The sequence below is a fragment of the Erigeron canadensis genome, chromosome 3 (genome assembly GCF_010389155.1).
Source record: "Erigeron canadensis isolate Cc75 chromosome 3, C_canadensis_v1, whole genome shotgun sequence".
Lineage (NCBI taxonomy): Eukaryota > Viridiplantae > Streptophyta > Magnoliopsida > Asterales > Asteraceae > Erigeron > Erigeron canadensis.
Window position 1 is genome coordinate 32,529,019 of NC_057763.1, and position 26,023 is coordinate 32,555,041.

Sequence of the window (26,023 nt, forward strand, 5' to 3'; positions counted from 1 at the left end):
AACATTCAACAATATACACCATATCAATAACTTATACTAATCACCACCACCACCGCCGCCACCGACACCGTCACTCGCCGCCATCACCTATCACCATCGACCCCCCGCCGCATTGCGCGAACATATAATCACCACTATAGCCGCCGCCACCACCGCTACCGCTATTACATCACCGCCGCCGTCGCAACACACAATTACCTTTGTCTCGTATATATAAATATCTCTTCTATACTATCTAATAAAACAAATCACCTCTTTTTTTCCTTAGACTTTCTACCTTTGAAATACTAAAAATACTCTTCTCCTTTATTTACTAATTTAAACATTTTTATCTAATATATCTATAATACCTTTAATGAAATAATTTACAGTATAGACACCCCAACACTTAAGATAATTACAATACCACATTTAACATCAATTATTTTTACATTTACCACCATCGCCACCCTATCACCGTCTTCACTACCGCCCCCACCACTATCACCATCACTGTCGCTTCATTACGCAGGCATAAATCTAGTAATCTAAAATCCGAATGACCCCGTAACATAAACATAAAGAAAGATGAATGAATACTTTTTATATATAATTCAATTGATCAAATTTGATATCTGCAACCTAATTTAAAAGGAATGCTTTTTATTATTGTATATATGAAAATAATTTCAAACGACATCACACATTCACACTAGTTATGTTGTTACGTTGCTCTTATTATAATACTGTACAAGTGTAATGTAGGAGTTGTGATTGCCTATAAAGTGTGATTGTAGACACTATAATGTAATTTCTTAACGTAAATGGAAAGAACCGGTAAAACGGTGAGGAAGATCTCTATAATACATTAAACGGGAAATGTTAGGTAAAGCATGCAGTATCTATCTTAGGTAAAGCAGGGGTGATCATGTAAAATTCAGGGGGAGTTTATGTAAAATTCAGGGGGTTATGTATGTTTATTAAATTCAAAGGTTTAATATGTAACTTTTTTTAATGTGACAGTACCTAAGCTTAGGTGAAGTCTGCAGTACGGATTATTTTCCCTAAATTAAAAGATAATTGTTTTTCAAAAGTATTTTTAAAAAAAATGTGATGTGGAAAATCTACATTTTTTTTAAAAAAATCTTTATTATAGTTATGATGTCATAAATAATTTATAATATTTTTAATTAAAGATATCTCAATAAATGCTTATTTAAAGTTCCTAATTTTTTATTACAAACAAAGAAATCTTTTTTATATAGTATAATATTTTTTTATATATTGTTAATGTAATAGGTACTTTAACTTATAGAATACTGTGTTATTCAATTTACTATCTCCATATCGATTTATAATATATAACAAAAATTACATGTATATTTTTTAATTTGATAGTTTTGATTAAAAAGCCTGAGTTAAATCCGGGTAAATTCGCTAGTATGATATGGTTAAAAAGGAAGTCTTTTATTACTATGTCGACACAAAGTTACAAACGCACAATAAATAATAAGTTAAAAATTGTCGGTCATTATTTTTCATTTTTTGAATACGAAGAATCTTTTTTCTTCTCAAAAATACCAGTAATATATTTTTGTCTTCTTCTATAGTTATTGTTCTACTTCTTCTATCATTTATGATTAATCATATATCTTAATCTTTCTTTCATTCATAAATATAGAAATTTACATAAAAATAAAAGGCAAACGGGCAATAAGCTACGCCGCCATTCCTTTTTGAATAGCAATTAACGGGATTTTTGGTTTTGAAAGGTAAAAGAACGGACAGTACCTGAAATTGTTGTGTTCTTTTTCAGTTCGACTATCATATGTTTTGGATGGGTAACATTACAAGGCTCCCTTTTCTAATATTTTGGATAGAATTTGAACCTATGAAAGCATTAAGAAAAATACTCTAGTCATTAGACCAAAACTCAAATGCTAAATACAACCTTTAAGACCAAACTTAATGAGAATAAAAAATTATACCTATTTATGTTTGTATTTTTATAATATTTTTTATAAAATATATGAGTTAATTGAGTTTTAAATATATTTTTCATTGATATTAATTCATTGATTGATATATAACACAATTTATAGTCAAAATTTAAAGAAAAAAAATTTGAAAATAAAAATAAAACATATAAAATAGGACGGTATGAAGTTAATATATATCATACAAAATTTAGTTTATGGCGTTCTTTATACTTGATTTATTTTAAAGAGAGGGACGACATTGTCGGGAATTTGTATATTCTGGTCATTTTGTTATAGTTATTTAATAGTGCACCTGTAAAGTGGATCATTATTTAAAATAAACTCTAAATCTTAACTAACTACTCAATTTTACAAACCATGCATATTACGACAGTTGAAAACATTGATATACTCATATACGTGTCTACGTTGCATAAGTTTAAGTCATAAAATATATATTCCTCGTAACATACTAGCAGTACACATGAAAAGTGGAATTGGTTAACTTTATTATGGAAATATCTATTTAATTTAATAGTTGTATATAAGTAAAGAATTTATATATTAATTATGTAAAAAGAAAGGGCTCTTTTGGTAAAAGACAATAATTGATGTTCATGTGAAAAGATTAAAACATCATTCATGTTCACCAACACATGCACTACGGCGGCGAACCACATGCTTTATATTTCATGACCATACGAACTTTCAATACAATGAATGCCCAATCATCCATTATTCTTTTATTTAGCCAATATAAGACAACTTTTTTTCTTCTTCTTCTTCTGGGACATATACAATTTCTACATATATTGATTGTATTTAGTAAGATTTGAATTTTGAACCTTCAAATTTTACGTTTTATATGGCCTAAAAAAATCAACTTATGAAGCCATTCCCATTTTGTAAAACAATTAAAATTCGGGTACATTTATGTTTAATCCGGTTAGTATATAGTAATGAATATTTAAAAAAAAAAAAACAATGTCATATGGAATAACATATGAAGATTTTCATGTTTATGTTATTCGGTAAGCAGAAGAATAAGTCTTTTAATTCATATATATACAACGTAATCTAGGTGTCTCTAAAACAATTAAGCCATTTTAATGGTGGTTTGTTTTTGCTTATTGGTGATTTGGTGATGACTGACTTTAAAATTTCCAAAACAAATGTGTATGTGCTTATAAAATACATGTACAATAATTCAATAAAAAGAAATTGAAGTTGAAGATGTCAAAGGTAGGAATGGGCAGAAGTCGCAGAACACCAAATGTGGTCCAAAGTGGGCCCAAACATATTAGTGACCCATCATTTCTTGCCTTTTGCACCAAGTTTTTTAAAAAAAATGAGAATTGACAAAGATCAGTTTATAATGTTTGTTATAATAATTATATAACATGGTACATTAAATAAAAGAACTTATAGACGTATGGTTCCCTTTTATATACATAGTGTGAAAAACCTGACTTCCTTTTTCGTTGTGAAAATGGAAAACCAAAAGTCAGGATTTTCAAACAATATTTATAAAACTTAATAATTTGATAGGAAGGCAACGATATTCATTTAACACAAAAATTTAAAAAGTTTGCTATAAACCACGGAACCTACTGTGACTCCGTGAGTGACATAACAAAAATGGAAGATTGTCTATTCACATGTCAGTTGGGTCTTGAGGAAAAGGCCCAAGAACAGGCCCAGGATTTGAGGAGTGTAATCAGGCTTGTTGAACTTTTGAACTATTATAAGATTTGGGCCTTGCAATTGGTCCATTTGCCATGCGACTCCTATTAGTGGAGAATCAACTTAAATCTAACTCACAGGACAACTTTTATCTAAATGCAAATTTGTACAAATGGCGTTGACTTCAACTTTAGCATTGACTATTTACAAGACAACACACTTACCATGATCAAAAAGCCCTTCTGCAAAAATGAAAAATGTCTTGGGGAATACATTAATAAGATATTCCTCGTACAAATTCAAGAAAATTTAGAAGTTTACTAAGAATTTTAGTGATGACCATACTCTTACTCAAAATGGTAAACCATAATATATAATTGTTTAATATGTCACCAGTTGAGTACTATACCAAATTACCAATGCTCTAAGATAACAACTTCTGAGCATCATTTTGTCTCTTTATCATATTCTCACTAAAACAATCAGTTGTTGCATACATATCTACAGCAGATGTCGAAAAATCAGCGCAGGGGATTGACATTTCCTCGATTTGGCTCTCACTTGTACTCCCAAGTCGCTCCATTGTATTACTGTGGTCTAATTCTGTAAATGAGATACTTCGTTCAACCACAAACCCTGCAGGAACAGTTCTTCCTTCAAGCATGGCAACTACTGATGACATTGTTGGCCTAACGGCTGGAGAAACCATCGTGCACACTAGAGCCAGATTGATAACTACCATCATTTCTTGGATGTCATATTCTGACCCAAGCCTTGGATCAACTAGTTCCATCAGGTTACCGGTTGTTTTCAAATTAATGGCCTATCATAAAGAAACAAGGGGAAAAAATCTTACAAGTTGCAAAAGGTTTACATAGAAGGGCCCTTTTAACCCATTAGCCTTAACATAATAAGTAACTAAAATGTAAACGAGTGGTCAAATAGGTTGATCAGAACAAACACTTACAAAGTTACCCAAACAGTTTACGAATGCTTAAAAACTCCTAAATTCCTTCACCAAAAAGGTTAAAGTATTACTATAATACTATTCTGATTATCCATTCTTAAATGGATTATTCATAAAACTCGAAGAAAAAATAAGGACAAAAAGTGTTGATAGTTCTACTTAACCCGTTTGGACTTTGTACAAAAGATTGACCTCGTTGGACCAGTTACCTAACCCACGCGACCCATCCATGTTGCTATCTATAGGTTCAAGTTAGTTACCCGATCAAGAAGAATAAAATGATTTTCCTTTGCCCTGTCAACAGTGTTAGCCATTCCACTCACAATCTCTAAGAGCACAATTCCATAGCTATAGACATCAGCTTTATCAGTGAGGTAACCACGCAGTGCATATTCAGGGGCCATATATCCACTGAAAGTTTTTTAAAAGAAAGAAAAGACAAAATGATAATTAGACTTGGATAGACCAAATGAACATTGCTATTAATCTTGCCAAGTATCTTCATCGTATTTTTAGGCATACCAATTAGACATTTCAAGCATTTTCTTTGAAATGTGATTGTTGCAATATATAAACGGAGTTAATTGAGGTTTATAGAACTTGAGAATTGAGAAGCAGTTAGTCAATTCTAGCCATCCCTTTTAGATAAAATTTGAAACCAAATTCTGTTGCCTTTTCTTTTAAAAATATTAGTATTAACAAAACAGTGACAGGATAATTTGAATAGATCACACCGTTACAGCAACAATCTTTTCCTCTTTTATAAGAGTGGTCACCCTATTAAGATAAGATGGTAATCATATTATTATATGATTTTGAATGAACTTTCTTCTAAATTATAAAGAGAATGTGTAAACTAAAGGTATAAAGGCCTCACTAAGTTCCAGCAATTCGGGTGCTTATATGGGTGTTGTCCTCCTCATCAAGCTTAGCCAAACCAAAATCAGATATTTTGGCATTCAAATTCTTATCAAGGAGTACATTAGTGGCTTTGATATCTCTGTGTACAATCTTCAATCTTGATTCTTCATGTAGAAAAGCCAATCCTTTCGCTATATGGATACAAATTCGGTATCTTATTGGCCACTTCAGTTCCAACTCCCATTTTTTTGGCCCTTAAATTCACAAGTTCAAAAAAAAAATAATAATAAATTCACAAGGTCAAAAATCAATTGAGTGAAATAACAAGTTACTGCTTACTCAAAATTTAATTCGCCTACTTACAAACACAATTATTCGGGTCGTGTTTCATTTGTAATGGTAAAATTACAGAAGATTCAAATGATACGCGTTAAACACTCAAACATACATAACTAACAGAAAGTCATCAAAAGTGTATCTACTTGTATATAAGATATGATATGATATGATATGATAATTCCTTATGCTGCCACACCATTAGTCCTTTAAGATTACTTTACCTGTTTCAAGTTTATGTTGTGGATTACTCAGCCAAAAACCGGAAAGCCATGAGTTCCAAATAACATTTTATTTCCTTCAAAACTTAAATTTTTCTTGAAATGAGATTATCATTGTTCTAGTTTAAACTTTGAGATCTTAGTTGACGCCACAAGCTTTTGTAAATAGTTTTTAAAACATTTTGACTCAATCCAACCTGGTGCGTTTTGACTTTTGATCTGTCTCAAAAATAAAAACTACCCGTTTCATGGGTCTATTACGTGTAAATATTCATAATCCAACTGAGAGAGGTTTCAACCAGAAAGGAAAAAAACAGCAATGAACTTCATGAACACTGAGAGATTATTATGTGAAGAAAAGGGAATAGTTACCAAATAAAGCTCTGGCAAGACTGTTATTTTCCAAATATTCATATGCAAGCAGCAACTGGTTTCCTTCAACACAACATCCATATAGCTTCACGAGATGCGGATGTTGGACAGCAGATATCATGCCTATTTCATTCAAGAACTCCCTATTTCCTTGCTTTGATTTAGATGAAAGCTGCTTCACGGCTATTAAGGTGCCATTAGGCAGTACTCCCTTCATTTAAAAGACAATGTTGGCTTCATACTTACATAATAAAAATAAAGTCGTACACTATTATGAGATTGATAATGTACTAGATTACCTTAAAGACACAACCAAAACCCCCTTCTCCAATCTTGTTGGCAACATCAAAATTGTTCGTTGCAGCTTTGATTTGTCTTAATGTGAACGAACTAGTGTTTAGCCCTTTCAGCCCTGTTGAGAGACATGTAAAAAGCTATCAAAATCACATAATGAGCTGTCCAGATACGCCCTTAACGAGTATGGGCCTGGCACATAATTACTTACCTAGTTCCATAGTATTTTTGCGTTGTAAATAACACCGCCACCAAAGAACTCCAACAAGTAGGATGATCAAGCAAAGTGCTCCAGCCACAATTCCAATTACTGTAATTTTAGACACCCCTTTGTGTGGAACCGGCAAAACTGTATTGTGATGTACAAATTCAGTTAAGAGGATAATCAAGTAATAGAGCCATTTAACAGGGGAAGCAATTTGCGCACCACAGAAACTAGTCCATACACACAACCTTTTTTAATAAGTTTGTAAAGTTGCCTTTACATGTTGTTCATTGTGATGTACATATCACTCCTTTCAACAAAAATAAATTTTAAGAAATGTTTGTCGATCTGAACTTTTATTTCATTGACAGCTAGAATAGTCATTTTGGCAATCCACCATCATCCATAAAAAACATACAAGGTGAATAGCTTACGTGGATCCACAGAAATAGCTGAAATAAGAGGGCCATATACTCCTTGCCGTGGGAGGAAGGTTGTTCCTTTTCCAGCCCAATATAGCCGGATTTCCAAAGTAGTTACGACATTCACAAAGTAACTTACCACAATTGGTTTTCCAACCCCGCCCGCTCTTTCACTGATGTCAAAATCCTTCTCCATCAACATACCCTGACAGTACCAACCATTTATAACAAACAATTAAGCAGTTGAGGATCATCATAAGTAATGCAACCATTTAGTCATCCACCATGGTGGACCACCCCATTTTGTCTCCTCCACCGGTCATGTTATTACTTATTAGAACACATCTTAGAGTTGGACACGCAAGGAGTTAGTTGTACACGTGTTGATTAATGAAATGTTTATCTTATTATTGTATTTGTATATCATAAAAAGATGTATTATGGTAGGTTCCAGCATTGTGATCGTTGCTGATGTGGTGTGAGGTAGTGTTTGGTTGCTGATGCGGGATACTTTATTAGTGTTCTATGAGTGTATTTGTTATGCAAAGAGTTCATTTACGGAATTTTTTAAAATATGACTGCTGTTGATATAGTGTGGGTAGTGTGATTAATGGGTAGTTGTTGATATGACACTCTTTATTGGTGTGGTGGTGTGATCAATACAATCACTTGTATTGATATTTACTTGTGAGAACTAAATTATACCTGAATGTAGATATTAAATACACGCCTCCCAAGGCTAGTATAGGTTCTTTCAGCAGCAGAAGAGATATCGGCAAAGTGAAGGCTTACTTGATAGCTTCCACTAAGCATACAGAAACCATAATATGTCAAAGATAAGGCCGAGGCTCGTGCACTCATGTATAACTCAGAGTTGTTTACAGGGAGCCTAGAAGTATTTGCCACAACATAAGCATTACTGTTCTCGGCATTCATGAAGATACCAGTGTTACTAAATCCCCAATGACTATTAGTCGAAAAGAAACGCGATGAACTTCCTGGGTCAAGGTCACCTTCATATACCTTGTTTCCAACCGCTAGTCCTCTTCCGCCACAGTTGATATACAAGCTGGACCAATCTAACCCAAAAAAAGAGCTAATATCCTTTGGTACTCCTTGTATTAGTACTAATTTAGGCATGTGTAAGAAAAAGGTAAACTTAACTTACTTGTTGGACAGTAATTATTCCCCAAGCATGAGACTTCTTTACTAGTAAAACACATGAAATTATAAGATAAGAGTATGAAAGTATGAAACTAATATGTGGACATCGGTATATATTGTTTACTTGGGTTCTACTCCGTATAATATATATTTCACGGTAGAAAAGCTTACGAGGTGTTGTCCTTTGAAAATGAAGCAAACAAGTTTCTGCAAGAAGCAACAAAAACTACAAGATTTAGAATAAAATAAAATGGATAACCGATCTATATCGTCTACCATCTACCGGATCCACAACCAACATGGGAGAAGATATATTATGTGACATCATGATTAAAAGAAGATTCGGTGAGATTTGAACCTTTCATCTCTGCTTTTAAGTACATGTCCCCTACCACTAGAGATAGACAAAATAGTCTGAAACCGAAACCAATCCTAGCCTGACCCAAAACAGGTCCTCAAAAAGACTCTACTAATTAAGACTGGTCCAAGTCCTACGGCCTGCCAGTCCTTAATCAATCCTAACCTCAGATTAAAAAAAAAAAAGAAAAAAACTAGTCCAACATCTCGGTTTGAATTCAAAACCATTTATAGACTGAAATTTGTCTAAAACTATTGTTGTGCATTTTGTGTAGTATTTTATACAAATCTAGTTGTAATACTACCACAACGGCTCAAGATAAAAATAAAAAATAAAAAATTCAAGCTTTCAAATTTTATTTTTTTTTATGATAATTTGGTTATGCGACTACCACAATTAAAGTCTCAAACACTTTAATGTTGAAGACATTGAAGAGAATCATGTATAACAATCCAATCGTAAAAGAATACAAAACTCTGATGCATTATTCAAAAAAAGGGGCTGGTCTTACGTTTTCTGCATCTGACAGCTCGAAATTTTTGAGCTTTCATATGTGAAGTTGTTGAATGAGAGATCACTACAAGAGAATACACAACAATTAACGAGGGAGCATAGACATTTTTATACTCGTTAAAATTCATGGCCTACCTCCTTACATTCACAAGACAATAAATAACAAAGTAAATTACTCGGATTGTCCATGTGCTACGTGAGCTTATCAGTCTTTCACTCCGAGAATTTAAATAGGCATCATCATAGTTTTCATTTTGGTTCAATAATGCAGGAATGTTGACGGAGCTAGTCAAAGAGACGTTATGAAGATGTCTATTGTGATAAGCTCTTGAAGGAACCAAAAACTAATAATGGACGATCCGTGTAATTTATCTAAATAACACGAGAGGGTGAATACGTTACTTATGTTGAGTGCAGAAACTTTACAGTAAACAAAAACTTACATAGATTTTCCTGAACTGAGCATCCAAACGGGCACACTTCCAGACAACAAGTTTCCAGTAAGATAACTACAAAATCAACATCAACATAATATATAAACTAGCAATTAGTAACCATAATATGTAGTACCATTTATTGCACTAATTGCAAATCGCCTGACCACCTAGCAATTATATGTGGCTTCCAAGTAGTTTGATCAACAAAAAACATAATGTCAGTCTAGATGGGTGTTTAAATATATACTTAGTCATATGTCCGCGCGTTGCGTCAATGTGGTAGCGGCGGCAGCGATTGATGGTGGTAACGACGGCGAGTGGCGTAGTTTACTGATGTAAAAGCGGTAGTATAGTTATCCGAAGAGTAGTTAGATGTTGTAAATTAATTTCACTGAGGGTATCATATTTCATGTAGATATTATAGGTCTTTCAAGTAGAGATTAAAATAGGGAAAATGATATATCCTCCTATTAAATAGCATAATAATTTTCCCAAAAACCTTAAGTGTAATCCACTCATTCTTTTTCTTACTCTCATCATTTAAGGGGGTGTTTGGTAGGAGGGAATCATAGAGAATGGAAATGTAATAGAGAATGGAAATAGTGAGAAAGAGAATGAGTATTTGGAAAGAGATGGATTCCTTTGTTTGGTACCTACAGAGAATGAATATATATAAAAAAATAAAATTTTAAATAATAATACATTTATTACATATAACATCTTAAAAAAAAATTTTTTTTTTTCCATGGAGAGAATAGAATTGATTCCCTTTTCTCATTCCCTTTCTTCGTCGCAAACAAACAAGGGAAGTCTTTCCCATTCCCTTTCTCTCCTTTCCATTCCATCATACCAAACACCACCTTCTACCAAATGTCATGATCACATCATTTTGGAGAATTTTTAGAAGTATTGTTTCAAAAGTATCATTTTCCTTTGGTATACAACAAGTTTTAGCCATCTACAACAAAAGTACAAAATCTATTACGGAGTGTACAACTGGATCATGCAGCAATTGTTGTAGATAGTGTGTTGTAGAAATATCATTTCCCTTTTCCTTTGAATCACTTCCACCTCATCATATAAGGTGTCAGTGCCGCTCATCCTTCTAACACAGGGAAATAAGAATAATACGAGATACCAATACATTCATATGAAAGGCTTACATTTCGCCTGCTAGCAGGTTTTCGTAAGTTGTAGGAATGGATCCATTAAGCTTGTTAAAGCTGAAGTCTCTGAAACAGCCATATAAAGATCACGCGACTCTATTAATTTATCTATAGTAAAAATAGAACGGAATACAAACAATTTTTTTCTTCTCCTGATTTACTAGTCACTTGAAATAGCCTAGTGAAAATAAGTTCTTAGGATTTAGGATATACTCTTTGACTATCTACTTTTTCTATATAAAATATATATATAATGTAAAATATATATGAATATAAATGAGTTGCGTTTTAGTTTTAAATGTATTTTTCAATATAGTTTTTATTAACTACTATTATCTAATAATAAAAATGTATTGGGAAATGTTAAATACGACCCTAAGGGCTGTATTTAACGTGCATAAAAAAACTTGTACCTTCCATATTAAAAGTCTGCCCTTGATTTTTATGGTAAATGTACAAATAGTTTATGCACTTAGCAAACCCAAATGTATTTATAGTCAAAATTAAAAATAAAAAAAAAACTTTTAAAATCAAATAAAAACATTTAAATGAGACGGAATAAGTCCAATTTTAAAAACTCCTTCAATCATAATCAATAAATAACAAACTTTGATTTGGTTTTGACTACTAAAAACAAATCTTTTAGTTACTTGGATTAATTCGCATTTTTAGTTGATTACATAAAATCATATTACGGATAAGAAATATACAGATTTCTGCCTTATATATTGCAAAGTCACAACTAATTAATGTAAATAATTTGAGATAATTGTACAATATACTAACATGATTCTCAGATTTAAACCAAGGGATTCTGGTAACTTTCCGATAAGATTGCTACTCCTCAAGATTCTGGCCAGATTGTTTGAAATGCATTAAAAAAGAGGAACAGATGATTATTTAATTTATAAAAAGAAACATTTTGACTCACAGATAATTCAAACTCGTTGTGTTAGAAAAGGGTGGACAAAAAGAGTCTGGTCCCCTCAAGTCGGTGATTCTCCTGCATCTCTTAATTTAGTCAACACACTATATATATAATCAAATTGTGGAAAAAAAATAATAAATTGAAACATGAGAAATTACTAACAAGTCTAACAAATTTTTCAAAAGAGTAATGCTCCGAGGTATTGGCCCCTCCAATCCACTGCCCTGAATGAAACTGTTATTCAGAAAGTTTAGTTAAATCCAATTTCTATATATGATACCGAAAAATAGAACGTTAGAAAAATGTCTCACAATCTCACGAGATTTGTCCATGTTCCTATAAAATCAGGTATCTTCCCAGACAAATTGTTACTACTAAGTCGTCTGCGAAAGAACAATTTTAAAGTTTCAACTTGCATCTTGCCATATAAAGAAGTGATAAGTATCTGTGCATATAACTAATTATAGACAAATGTTTATAGCGTAAAAAATCTAAAATTTGAGTTCATTGTAGTAATGAACTTTTAAATTCTGTTTGTATCCGGATATATGTGGTAACCATATAACCTGTCACTTGTAACTTTTTATTTTTTCGGATATATACAATGCACATAATTTGAAAGTTCATTATTAAAATGAACACAATTTAGTTTTTTCACACTACAAACATTCGTTTATAGTTAGTAATTACATTGACAGATACTTACCCATATAAAGAATGATCAAATCCATCCAGACATGAATAGAGTAACTCACAAGTCCGTCATATTAGTAAGACTGGCTAACGATGCAGGCAACTCCCCGGTGAAATTGTTGGAGCTCAAACATCTAAACAAAATATGAGCCACTCGTTTAAAAAGTTGATAGAACAACACGAGACAAAAAATCAACATACCAATTGCTAGGTGATTCCAAGTCTTACAATGTTTCCATGCTTGCAAGATTCCCAAGTTCCCGGGGAATTCTTCCAGAAAGCCTGTTGTCTTCCAGGATTCTGTATAAGATGATTATAGTTGAATCCATAAATAGGAAAGAAAGATACAAACGTTAACATTATATTATCTATTCTATCTAATAAAACAAACCACTCTTTTTTTTCTTAAATTTTTTGTCTTTGAAAAACCAAAAATACAATTATCCTTTATTCACAAATTTACACATCTTCATCTAATATATCTATAATACCCTTAATGAAATAATTTAAGGTTTAGATCCCCAACACTTAAAATAATTACAATACCACTTTTAACACCAATTAATTTTACATTTACCACCCATCAACATCCCCACTGCCGCCCCACCACCGTCACCACCACCACCTCCTCCATCGATATCCCCATCGCCAACGCATTGTGCGGGCGTAAGTCTTGCAATAATAAATTAAACAGTATCAGATGAATTAGAGATATAGAATAGAACTTATACAAAATTTTCAATGTGGTGATCTTTCCAAGCTCCTTCGGGATTGATCCACTTAACCGATTCCCAATTATAGAACTGCAAATATAAAATCATATTATAACATGAATATGCCCCGAGATCAAGTATTTTTGTAGCTAGTGGCAAAAAATATTAATAGTACTTGTCGCAATTTTGTATGATGTTTAATAGTATAAAAGATAATTTAGTACACGTATCCATTATATCTATAATAGTTAACCAAACATTTTAAAGCCCTCTTACAATTTAAAATTAATTTAAAAAATTGTCACATAAGATTTTATCTTATGTGTCAACTCCATATTTTTCTTTAAATAAACTATATATTTAGAAAACAAATGAATATATATATGTTAAAATAAATATATATTGTAAGAATCTAAAATCTTCTCATTAGATAAAATGATATCTTCTCTTTAGTTTAAAAAATCATGTCTATACCTAATGATATTTCATTATCTTTTTTATTCAACATTTATATGAGGTTGCTTTCGTTTTTTTATGGTGATTATATGAAAGTTTGTTCAGGCCGTTTGTTAGTAGGAACTCTCATCGCATTAATCATTAATGACAATATTTAAAGTTTATAAGCTTTTTTATCACCACTAAATTATATTCATCTTATATGAGTTAAGAGCTTTGTATAATATCATAATTTTCTGAAAGAGTTATGTTAATTCTTTCGTTCATATCACTCTGGAAATTATGTACAATTTTTGGTTTAATTCTTTTATCTTTTTTTGAATTTTATGATAATGGTTAATATAATCTCTTTTTTCTTTTGTTTTTTAACAATACAATTTTTCATTGTGATGATGAGAAAAATATTATGATGGTAGACGAAGAGTTAGTTCAAAACAAATGTATATAACAATTACTTTAATGATTGGATAATGAATACGTTATTGCTAATTTAATTAAGTGAAACTAAATAGATTGTTCGTCCATATGTTTTTTTTACGATCATTATTGATCCATTTCATTAACTCATTTGTACACATATTAAGCGTTTCATTAAATGTTTTTTTTAAGCAAGTTTAACTCAAATCTCACTTTATTGAGCACCTTTTTAAATCTGCCGCATATCGTGCGGGTAAAAACATCCTAGTATATATATATATATATATATATATCTATAACTCTTATAAAACAATAGTTAACCAAGCATTTTAAAGCCTTCTTGCAATCTAAAACTAATTTAAAAAATTGTCACATAAGATTTTATCCTATGTGTCAACTCTATATTTTTCTTTAAATAAACTATATATTTAGAAAACAAATGAAGGTATATATGTTAAAATAAATAAATAAATAAATATATTATAAAAATCTAAGATCTTCTCATTAGATTAAATGATATCTTCTCTTTAGTTTAAAAAATCACGTCTATACCTAATGATATTTCATTATCTTTTTTATTCAACATTTATGAGGTTCCTTTTGTTTTTTTAATGGTGATTATATGAAAGTTTGCTCAGGCCGTTGGTTAGTTGGAATTCTCATTAGTGGCAATATTTAAAGTTTATAAGCTTTTTTATCACCACTAAATTATATTCGTCTTATATGAGTTAAGAGCTTTGTATAATATCATAACTTTCTGAAAGAGTTATGTTAATTCTTTCGTTCATATTATTAAAAAAAATGATGTACAATTTTTGGTTTAATTCTTTTACCTTTTTTTGAATTTTATGATAATGGTTAATATAATCTCTTTCTTCTTTTGTTTTGATCAATTCCATTAACTCATTCGTTTACATATTAAGCGTTTCATTAAATGTATACTATCGATTTTCATTGTTTGATGATTTTTTCATCTATGCTCATCTTAATGCATTTTAATTATAAATTATATATTATTATTATAATCTTTACAAAAAAGAAAATATATTTAAACTTTAGATTTTTCTTCATTTGTTTTAGCTATTCATTTTGTATCTAATATAATATGCTCTTTGTCCATTCATCCAAGCATGTTTTTTTTTATGGATCCGACTATCAAAAATGACTTAAGTATTAGATTTAAATTACATACTATTTCAATATTTTGGTATTTAAATGTAGCTCATTGTAAAATTATTAATGTCAATATTAAAAGTTTTAAAAAATTAATATAACTACCGCACATCGTGCGGGTAAAAAACCTAGTATATATATATAAGATAACATTTTGATTAATCAAAAAATTGTATGAATAAATAAACTCTTAACAAAACTAATTAGGTTATAAATAACTAATATTGATTGTACATGTAATATATTTATCTTGATAAAAATTTATTTAAGTAGATTTAATGTTTTCAAAATATAAATAAGAAAGTATGATTAACTATTTTAAAAAAATGATAACTACTTAACAATAGTATTTATGTTATAAGGGTACATTAGTAATTGCACATTCTGAAGTTTTTAACTAATTTGTAAATGTTGTGAATTTTTTATAATAAATTTTATATATACTTTAGTTGTTTTAATTTAATATTTTTTCTGTTTGAATAGTTAAGTAACTATACATCAATCATTTGTAAAGCAAAACAAAATGAACTTTATACTCTCATATCATATATATGTATTGTATGTAAAAGCTTATAAAGTTACATGGTTTGCAGTTGCTTCATGGAACCCCATTCTGGCGGAATGGTACCATTGAGATAGTTGTAAGTCAAGTCTCTGTACGTAAGAATGAAATAATGCACAAGTCAGCCACTAATTATATATACATACAATAGAATTTAAATCATGAACTAACAAGTAAACGAAAGAAACGGGCGTACATCCATTGAAGGTAAGGAAGATTGGCAAATTCTGGTGGGAGAATGCCTTGTAGGCTTTGTCCTTTGAGACTTCTGCATATCAAACCAACCAAAATAACAAGTTACAAGCTAGACTTCTGTAACTAATTTTTTTTTTTGAACGGCAGAAAGACTCCATCTTTAAAAGTAGTGAATGAATTGATGAAGAGAGTAATTAAGTAGAAGTAGAAAGTAGAAAATTACACACTAACAACATGACAAAGTGTGCCATTAGATGTTTCATCATAGTGACAAGTGACAGTGTTGTCATGTGTTCTATTGGTGTTAGTAACCACATTTGGTTTACTCTTGCAATTACTAATTGTGCTGTTGTATATATTATTGCTGTTAGAGCCCCAGCCACAACACGGATCCTCGTTGAAATCCCAATCTTTTATCAATTTTCTTCCGATCTCCCTGAGAGCAATCACTGCATGCCCAAAAAGCTAACTCAATTAGTATTTATGTATGTATACATCTAATTAACCATAAAATGTGAACTTTAGAGTATGTGTGTATATGTATAACCAATATGAAGTAACAAACAATATTCTACAAACCTTCTTCAGGAGGAAGACAAGTTGTGTTGATAGATGCAAAACCAAAAGGGACCAAAGCAACACATAGAAGCATTGCGAACAACATGACGTTACTGTAATTGGTATCTTTTGAATCATATCATATCATATTCATTCACTTATATAGTAACAGTAATAGTAATTAATGACAATGTAATTATAGTACCTTTAGCCCTAGTGGGATAGTGGACTGATAATACTCATTATTTTTTGAATGGTACTTGATCCAGACTCTTTAATTAGTCTTTACTCTCTAGGGATGAAGTACGACAGATACTAGGGGTGTAAAAGAATAGTTATTTAATAAATAGAATAATAAATTTACTTATACATTTAAATCTTAGTTGACTTTTAAACTGAAAATAGTTATTGTACTCACGCGTTATCACGAAATACGTTTTTTACGTTACAATGTTTTGGAGTCAAATTTATGTCAAATTTTTCAAACCCAAATTGTAAAGAAAACAACTAAATATGTAGCATAACAACAAAAAATAATAAGATGTATAAAAATATAAACGATAACTATTAATGCTTTCAATTTTACATAAACGTAAGACGTAACGATGATGAAACTTGTTATATCTTAAAAGCGTTATATATATAAAAAGAGGGATAAAATAATCAAAAAACAAATGTTTAAAAGTAAAACCGTAAGTGTGTGAAAGTTGTTTGATGAAAATATAAGGAACCCAAAAGTTTAATTAGCATTAAAAAAATGAAAACAAAAACTTTGATGTTGTGAAAAAAAATTAAAAGATAAGAACTTTTGAGGGTTAAAATAAGAATTTGTAAAAATTATTATGTGCTATAAGAATTTATACACTCCATGCATAAAGACTTGTAAAATGATAATAATGCTTGTAAAAGAGCCGCTTATTCACACACCTTATTTTTCTTAGCAAATATCATATATACTTCATGTATCGATATACTTGACTTATTTCCAATTTGGCATAAACACCCATTATATGCTAGTATACTTACTTTGATTAGAAAAGTCAAAAGTATTATCCTTGTTATATCAATGTATACTTCTGGTATGGTGAGTGTTTAGATAGTAATGATTAATGAATGACTATATAAAGACCCGCCATACGGGAAGTAGACATTTGTACAACAAGCAGAGACGACGCCACAATGGGGCAATGGGGGCAGTTGCCCCCACTCCAATTTTGGTACAATGTAATTTTTTTCCAATTTAAATGGTATATTTGTAATTTTTTCAATTTAAATGGTATATTTGTAATTTGTATTTATAGGAAATACATACAAATGTTACCTTCGTTGTCATAAACTTATTCTTTAGAAGTCATTAGTATTCAAAACATTAGTTTTGAGATAGATCTCCCCATTAAGAGACTAAAAGGCTTGAGTAACCGAAAAAAAAGGGTTAAAGATAAATATTTTCTTTGTATAGTTAAGTGTGTAACTGTGTAGTGCATCACTACATTGATATACATTAATAATGAAAAATGTTATTTGTTTTCAGATCATTATTATATATGTGTCAAAAACATGTAAAAATAATCATCATAATAGTCATGTAGTAAAAATTTATACAAGCTAACTCCTACAAAAAATATATTTATTTTGGATTTCTCGCATTAATGTTTATAAGATTAGCTGGTAATATCATTTGAAACATTTATTAGTCAACTCGGGTTATGATTAAGTACTTTTTCATTTAATAAGACGTTGTCTATCACGTGTTGTCTTTATTTATTAAAAAAAGAAAAAAAATCTGGTATTAAAATATAGGTGTTACACCCGGTGTTGTGAAACAAAATTCTTTTAGAGACTCATTTTCTATTCTCGAGCTAGGACCCAAAATTCTTTTAGGGACTCATTTTTTTTTAACATTCTCGGATATGACTTTTATAAGTATGAAAATAATAATAATAATAATTTACCCCCTCATGAAAAAATATCTTACTCCGTCTCTGACAACGGGTATAGTATTTTAACTTTTTTGGTCAAAAAGAATATACTAACATACAAGAGCATACTCACTATAGTGTTTATGCTAAATTAGTGGGTACGTATATAGACGTTGCTTTTAATAATAATAATACTCAGATATTATCAAATTATGAAAATCATATGAAACATAAAAAGTAATATAATAACAGTCCAAATATTACATTACATTACAATATCATTAAGGCTCAACTTTATGAACAGTGCCACGTGCCATGTGGCGCTGTTTCATTGGTCCACCTGTACCCCGCGTTTTTCCCCAGATTTTGCTATATCGGATTCCGTTAAGGTTATTTTTTTTTTCGGTTTTTCTTGGTTTTCTACATAGTTTTTTTTGCTTTTGTGTTTTCTTTCTATTGGTCCACCTATACCCCGCGTTTTTCGGATTTTACCATATCGGATCCCGTTAAGGTTATTTTTCTTTCGGTTTTTGTTGGTTTATTACATAGTTTTTTTGGTTTTGTGTTTTCTTTCTATTCGTTCATCGTATACCCCACATCACTATTTAGACTTTGCCATTTTGGATCCGTTTGGGGTTTTTTCTTGGTGTTCATCATAGTTTTTTGGTTTTTGTGTTCCCAAATAATATATTGGAAAGTTTTACTCAACATTTTATTTTTCCTTTGTTATTTCTATTTTCTTTAAGGTTATTTATCTTTCGGTTTATCTTGGTTTTTTTATACCTTTTTTTTGCTTATATGATTTCTATTATTGGTTCATCATATATCCCGCATCACTATTTGGATTCTGACATTACGGATCCCATTTGGAGTTTTTTCTTTCTTTTTTTTTTGACATGGTTATCAATAGTAACCATGCTTATTAAAACTTGACACGTGGCATCGGTTATAAAGTGACACATCGCACGTTTCTTATAGTTTGGATTTTGCCACATTGCATCTTGTTCGGATTTTGTCACGTCTTTTTCGTTTTTAGTTTTTTTTTTCCTTTTCGGATTTTTTATTACGGGTTACTTCTGTTGTTTTTTTCACACTTTTTATTTGTCATTCAACCTTATTGTGATACACTCCGTACCACTACTTGCATTTTGCTATATCGCATCCACTTGATATCTGAATTAATATATTGATATTTTTGTCATATCATATCCCGTTCAGGTTTCTACTACGGGTTACGTTTTGGTTTCTTGCATACTTTTAAACAAACATATTAATGACAAAATTATTTCTAATTAAGTTGTTAAAAATTCACGACATATATACTAAAATAACGAACCGTTTTAACAAATTGCGGGGTCCAAAATTTTCTAGTATATAATTATGAATGCCATAACACATAACAAGTACAGTAATATATAAATGTTGACGAAAAACTAAAACGTCCTAGCTAGTCATATGATCACATACATATGGAATTTTTTCATCAACTCCCAAATACATACACGTTCTTTCCTTGCACGTACCTACCCATTCCAGTCAGAGGCAACACATTCCCCTATAAATATCACAACAAATTCAAAAGTCGTTCACCCGGCCGGCCCACTATATATACTACGAGTATATGTATGTATTCATATATATATATATATATATATATATTCATCGAACATTGAACCGCCAGCCTTGCAGTACGTGAAGTACCCCATAACGTACATTTGCAAAAGTCGGTGACACTAATAACTTTACCATAAAGTGTGCATCTAATCTCTACGTGCATCACGTGGTCTAAAACTTTTTGAATATACTCCGTTTATTCGTTCTTCAGAAAATTCCATAATATATATATCTTGCAATATTTTGGAATTACGCTCCCTGTGATAAAATAGCTAAATTAGCCGTTTGAAATATTGATATGAATAAATAGTACTGTCTTATAAGTAATATTTGTTGTAATTAAGCTAACAAATTAAAGTTAAGGTGCTTATAAGTCCAGGCAGGTACAAACATTTGTCTTAGACAATCCCAACCAGTTATCATGCACATACTTGATAGCAGAACTTGAAAACTTTCTCCGGGGAGCGTCGGTAATGTAAAAATAAAAAACTTGACTGCCCAGTAATAAATTTTACACAACCAACTCAAACTTTTGGGGGACTGGGACCACCCCCTCCCCCAGGCCCCTGTATAGTTCCACCATTGCACATAACTGCCAAACATCTGAAAAGATAATATAATCACGGTTGTTATGTATAATCGTTGCCTTTCAGTAGTGACCTTTGGAGGCGTTACACACACTTCCACATTGTAGATGAAATAAAATCTTAAAGCATGAAATATACTCGTTTGGTACATGCTTAACGGTATCTATTGTCTGTTTGATCAATAATAAATGAAGTATACTTGTGATACAATGATACATGAACATAAGAAATACAGCCCACTTACCATGCAATGATAAACTGGCACCAAACACTCCTAAAATAACTTAATTTGGATCATTGAATGTCTCTCTTTTGCATATACTTGCTGAAACGCTCAACTGGATAGAGATCAGCAGATGCCACAGAGGAAGCAGTATACGGGACTGAAATTTCCTCGATTTGGCTCTCGTTCATATTTTCAAGCTGTTTCATCATTTTCTCGCGTTCCATGTCAGTCAATGAGGCACTATGTTTAAGTACAAATGCTTGAGGAACTATTCTTCCTTCTAGCATGCTAACCACAGATGACATGGATGGCCTATCAGTTGGTGAGATTGTAGTGCACACTAGAGCTAGATTTATAACCACCATCATCTCTTGGACGTCATATTCTAAATCCAGCCTCGAGTCAGCTAGCTCCATCAAATTATCCGTGTTTTTCAAAGCAATGGCCTGATTTAAAGAGACATAGAAATTATGGATAATTAAGACGGATAATGTAAAGTTATAAGATGAATAAGTTTCATGTTAGTTACCCGATCAAGAAGAATAAAATGATTCTCCTTTGTCCTGTCAACACTGTTAGCCATCCCGCTCACAATCTCTAACAGTACAATGCCATAGCTATATACATCTGCTTTATCCGTTAGGTAACCACGCAGTGCGTATTCTGGGGCCATATATCCACTGAAAGTTGTAAAACAAAAAACAATCTTGAAGTGTGATTTTTGCAACAGGGGTTTTATATAGCCTGGAAATGGTGAACCATTATATACAAATGCGTCGATTTGTGTTATTTTTAACAGTATCCGTTCTGGCCTGCTAACCAAGTTGGCCTGTTCGCTGTGCGACCTATAGTTTTCATATGCTGGAACCATAAATAGTGAAAAGGCAATAGACTATGGACTTACTAAGTTCCAGCAACCCGGGTGCTTATATGGGTGTCGTCTTCTTCATCAAGCTTAGCCAAACCAAAATCTGATATCTTGGCATCTAGATTCTTATCAAGCAGGACATTAGTGGCTTTGATGTCTCTGTGCACAATCTTCAATCTTGATTCTTCATGTAGAAAAGCTAACCCACTTGCTATACCAATGCAAATCCTGTATCTTGTTGGCCAATCAAGTTCCAGTTGACATTCTTTGGGCCCTTAAATCGTCAAGATCCAAAATTATTCAGCAAAATATTAAACTGTGCATTCTTCATCCCACTTACAGAGCACTTATTCCTAATGGACACAGGTGCCCATTTTGAACCGTTTACTTATGCATAGGTCGATTTGAATTGAGGTCTATTTCTAGGAAGTCAATTTGGTTCAAAATCACCAGTACATTTCAGATAATCAGCTTGTTGTAATAATGCAGTTTATTTAATCATATGTCGTACTTTCTTATTTTATTTTGCAGATGAAAGGCAACATATATGTATATTATAAAACCAGATGGCTATTTTTCAAAACCAGAGAAAACATGTTTGTGGCTTAACCCAACTTGACAAGTATAAAAAGAGCCCATGATGACCATTTATCCAAGTTACCTAGCCCCGCCCATTTTACGTCCTCTAGCTTGGAATGCTCGTATTCATGGACTTGGATTATGAAAATTGGAAAGTGTAGAAATTTTATGAATAACACTAGATACTATTAAACTAAAATCATGTCATTTACCGAATAAAGCACGGGCAAGACTGTTATTTTCCAAGTATTCATATGCTAGCAACAGCTGATTTCCTTCAATACAACATCCGTGCAGCTTCACTAGATTCGGGTGTTGCAAAGCAGATATCATGCCTAATTCATTTAGGAACTCCCTGTTCCCCTGCCTTGATTTGGAGGAAAGCTGCTTCACAGCTATTAAGGTGCCATCTGGTAGTACCCCCTTCATAAAAATACAACGTTGGTTTCTGAGTTCCGACAATGGCCTAAAAGTATACAACTCACTCAATATTCTGTAAATGAGAAATTAGGAGTTACCTTGTAAACAGAGCCAAAACCACCTTCTCCAATCTTATTAGCATCATCGAAATTGTTTGTTGCAGTTTTGATTTGCCTTAATGTAAATGAACCAGTGTTAAGCTCTAGGCCACTCAGGTCTGTTGAATGACAATTGACAAATGTAACTTTAAACATGTAGATAAAAAAAAATAAAATGAGATAATTAAATCTAATATGCACGGTGAAAGCTGCAACCTCACCCCATATACTTATGAAAAGCTAAATTTGGGTTGAGTTTAATCTTAAAAAGGTCAAATAAAAAAGGTTACCTAAAAGGGAAAGGTCAAATGCATGGGTGGTTCATTGTCGCCCAAAGTCTATTTAAATACTCAAAGTACTTTTGTCTTAATATCGTTTCATAATCAAATTGACGCATATCTATAACAAACTTTGAAATGGACAAAAGTGGCTGTGGGACAAAACCACCCGACCCATAACGACCCATACTAAGAAAAAAACCATTTGGACCCATAACTATCTAGCCACCTCTTAGTACCTAGCTCATTAGCATCTCTGCGTCGTAGATAGCCCTGCCACCATAGAACTCCTAGAATTAGCATGATCAAGAAAACTGCTCCAACCACAATTCCAGCCACAGTCCCTACAGACATGTTGTTTCCATTTTTCTGCGAAGATCTCTCTTTTTGGGGAACCCGGAAATCTGAATAGTGAACAAAGATAGAAACAACTTAGGAGGAAAAAATAATGATATAGAAGCCATCTTATGAAAAGTTACTTTTTTAGGAAACACTAAACGGCACATGCATGGTATCATTTGAGAGCTTTGCATTACTAAGCTGAGCTCAAGTTAGACAGATCTTGGTCCATGCTAATCTAACACCATCATCACAGATACTACAGTTAATTACTCACTTGGATCCACAGAAATAGCTGAAATAAGAGGACCATATACTCCTCGAGATGGGATGTTGATTGTTCCTTTCCCTGCCCAATATAGCCGGATTTCCAATGTACGTGTAACATTGACAGTATAAGTTCTCACAATTGCTTTCCTCTCTCCACCTGCTTTATCACTGATGTCAAAATCCTTCTCCACCAGCACACCCTGAGATAGTAAGTACCAACCATTTATATCCAAAAATTATGCTGCCAAAAGGGAGATACTAGTACTTTCAATTCAGAAATAACACTTCAAAATGTGTATATCATATATATATATATAGGGGTGAGATATTTTGAGACCACCTCTTATTTTAGGACCAACTAGGACCATTGATTTTTGTACACCATCATCATCTACTACGATATACAAGACTTTTTTGTAAAAACACTAAGACTTTCCGGCGACGGGCCCACCAGAAAATCACGTGTAAGTTAACTTACACATGTGTAAGTTACTTACACATGTGTAACCTACACATGTGTAAGTTAACTTACACGTGATTTTTCTGTGGGCCCGTCGCTGGAAAGTCTTAGTGTTTTTACAAAAAAGTCTTGTATATCGTAGTAAATGATGATGGTGGTGTGTAAGTTACGAAAATCAATGGTCCTTTTTTGGACTTTTTTTAGTTGGTCTCAAATTATCATTCCCCTATATATATATATATATATATATGCATGAAAACTCACCTGAATATAGATATCAAATACACGCCTCCCAAGGCTGCTATATGTATTATCATCAGTAAAAACGATCTCAGCAAAGTGAAGGCTTACATTGTAACTTCCACTAATCATGCAGTAAACATAATATGTCAAAGATAAGGCTGACGATCGTGCACTCATGTACAATTCAGAGTTGTTCACTGGGACGCCCAAAGTGCTCGTTCGAATATAACTGTCACTCTGATCATCATCCAAGAAATGACCAGTATTGCTAAATCCCCATCTATTGTCGGTAAAAGAAGAATGTGAAGCACCATCTGTGTCCAAGTCACTTTCATATGTCTTATCTCCAACCGACAGTCCTTTTCCACCACAGTTGATATACAAGGAGGATAAATCTAATCCAAAAATAATGACAAAAGCGCCTTTCAGAAAGCACAAACGAAATCGTGAATCTATCAACAGCTAATCATAAGATTCTATTTCTTATGCATTTCTAGCCTTAAAGTAAATAGTAATGTAGGTTTTAGAGTTAGACTTGGACACCAAGGCAAGTAACTATATGTGTTGATGTAGCAGCTTGTAACATGGGGAATGCAGAATGAGCACGCATAAACTCAATAAGAATTAACTTGTCCTAATACTCCATCCGAGAAATAATATGTAACTTAGCTTACTTGTTGGACAAACATTGTTCCCCAAGCATGAAACAGCCTCTTTACTGGTAAAACAATAAAATAACTAACTTAAAAAATATATATGTTACACATACATGAACATTGTCGAGTCTTATTTGGAGAAAAGAATTCATGGCAGAAAAACTTACGAAATATTATCCGTTGAAAAAGAAGCGAACAAGTTTCTACAAGAAACATAAAAAACCACAAGATTTAGCTGGTAAAAAAGAAAGTTAAATTTGGAGATAATACTTTTGAGAGAGGGGGGTTTGGTCTTACGTTTCCCGCATTTGACACCTTAAAAAGGGAATAAGGGATTGATATGTAAAACTGTTGAATGATAGATCACTGCCAGAAAATTTACAACATCAGTTTTTTATATACAACCTTAAAAAGAACTAAGGAATTTATTTTGATTGTGTAGATTCACAACTTAACATTAATTGTTACATTAGCTATGAACATGTAATACGAGTAGATTTTTATGCAGATACCCAATACCAAGCACGTCATATGTGTATATCGAATAAACCATAGTTAATGTTAATAGAATCGCTCAGGTATGACCCGTGTTTAATAAATGAACATCTACAAGTTTTACTGTAGATAAACTTACATCTTTTCTCCAACATTGAGCATCCAATCAGGCACACTTCCAGATAACAAGTTTCCAGTTAGATAGCTAAAAAACAAAATGATAAGTTAGTAAGGCGTTATGACTGGTGACCTGTGGGTCTTATTTCTTTTGCTGATCATCAGACTGAGACCCTTACATGTAGTCCGTTTTCTTTAGATC

The 26,023-nt window shown here is 32.0% G+C and overlaps 2 protein-coding genes across 2 annotated transcripts; both read right to left on the reverse strand.

Moving 5' to 3' along the window:
• Nucleotides 1-3,998: 3,998 nt before the first annotated feature.
• LOC122590557 (probable leucine-rich repeat receptor-like serine/threonine-protein kinase At3g14840) lies at nt 3,999-16,766 on the reverse strand. The gene is made up of 25 exons (XM_043762754.1): nt 16,674-16,766; nt 16,450-16,543; nt 16,318-16,386; nt 16,096-16,167; nt 15,920-15,991; nt 13,310-13,381; nt 12,807-12,878; nt 12,641-12,712; nt 12,197-12,268; nt 12,048-12,119; nt 11,889-11,960; nt 11,744-11,809; nt 10,955-11,023; nt 9,798-9,863; nt 9,353-9,418; nt 8,655-8,690; nt 8,488-8,528; nt 8,025-8,398; nt 7,332-7,524; nt 6,904-7,041; nt 6,698-6,810; nt 6,399-6,609; nt 5,486-5,723; nt 4,869-5,019; nt 3,999-4,464 (listed from the first exon to the last, which is right to left on the reverse strand). Exons 1-25 carry the CDS (start codon nt 16,756-16,758, stop codon nt 4,066-4,068), a joined length of 2,985 nt encoding a protein of 994 aa, XP_043618689.1. The 5' UTR covers nt 16,759-16,766; the 3' UTR covers nt 3,999-4,065.
• Nucleotides 16,767-21,066: 4,300 nt separating this feature from the next.
• LOC122591942 (probable leucine-rich repeat receptor-like serine/threonine-protein kinase At3g14840) lies at nt 21,067-25,762 on the reverse strand. Its single transcript, XM_043764164.1, has 9 exons — nt 25,729-25,762; nt 24,575-24,975; nt 23,858-24,050; nt 23,481-23,645; nt 22,964-23,082; nt 22,658-22,868; nt 21,903-22,140; nt 21,528-21,678; nt 21,067-21,444 (listed from the first exon to the last, which is right to left on the reverse strand). The coding sequence occupies exons 1-9, from the start codon at nt 25,760-25,762 to the stop codon at nt 21,067-21,069; spliced, it is 1,890 nt and encodes a 629-aa protein (XP_043620099.1).
• Nucleotides 25,763-26,023: the final 261 nt, after the last annotated feature.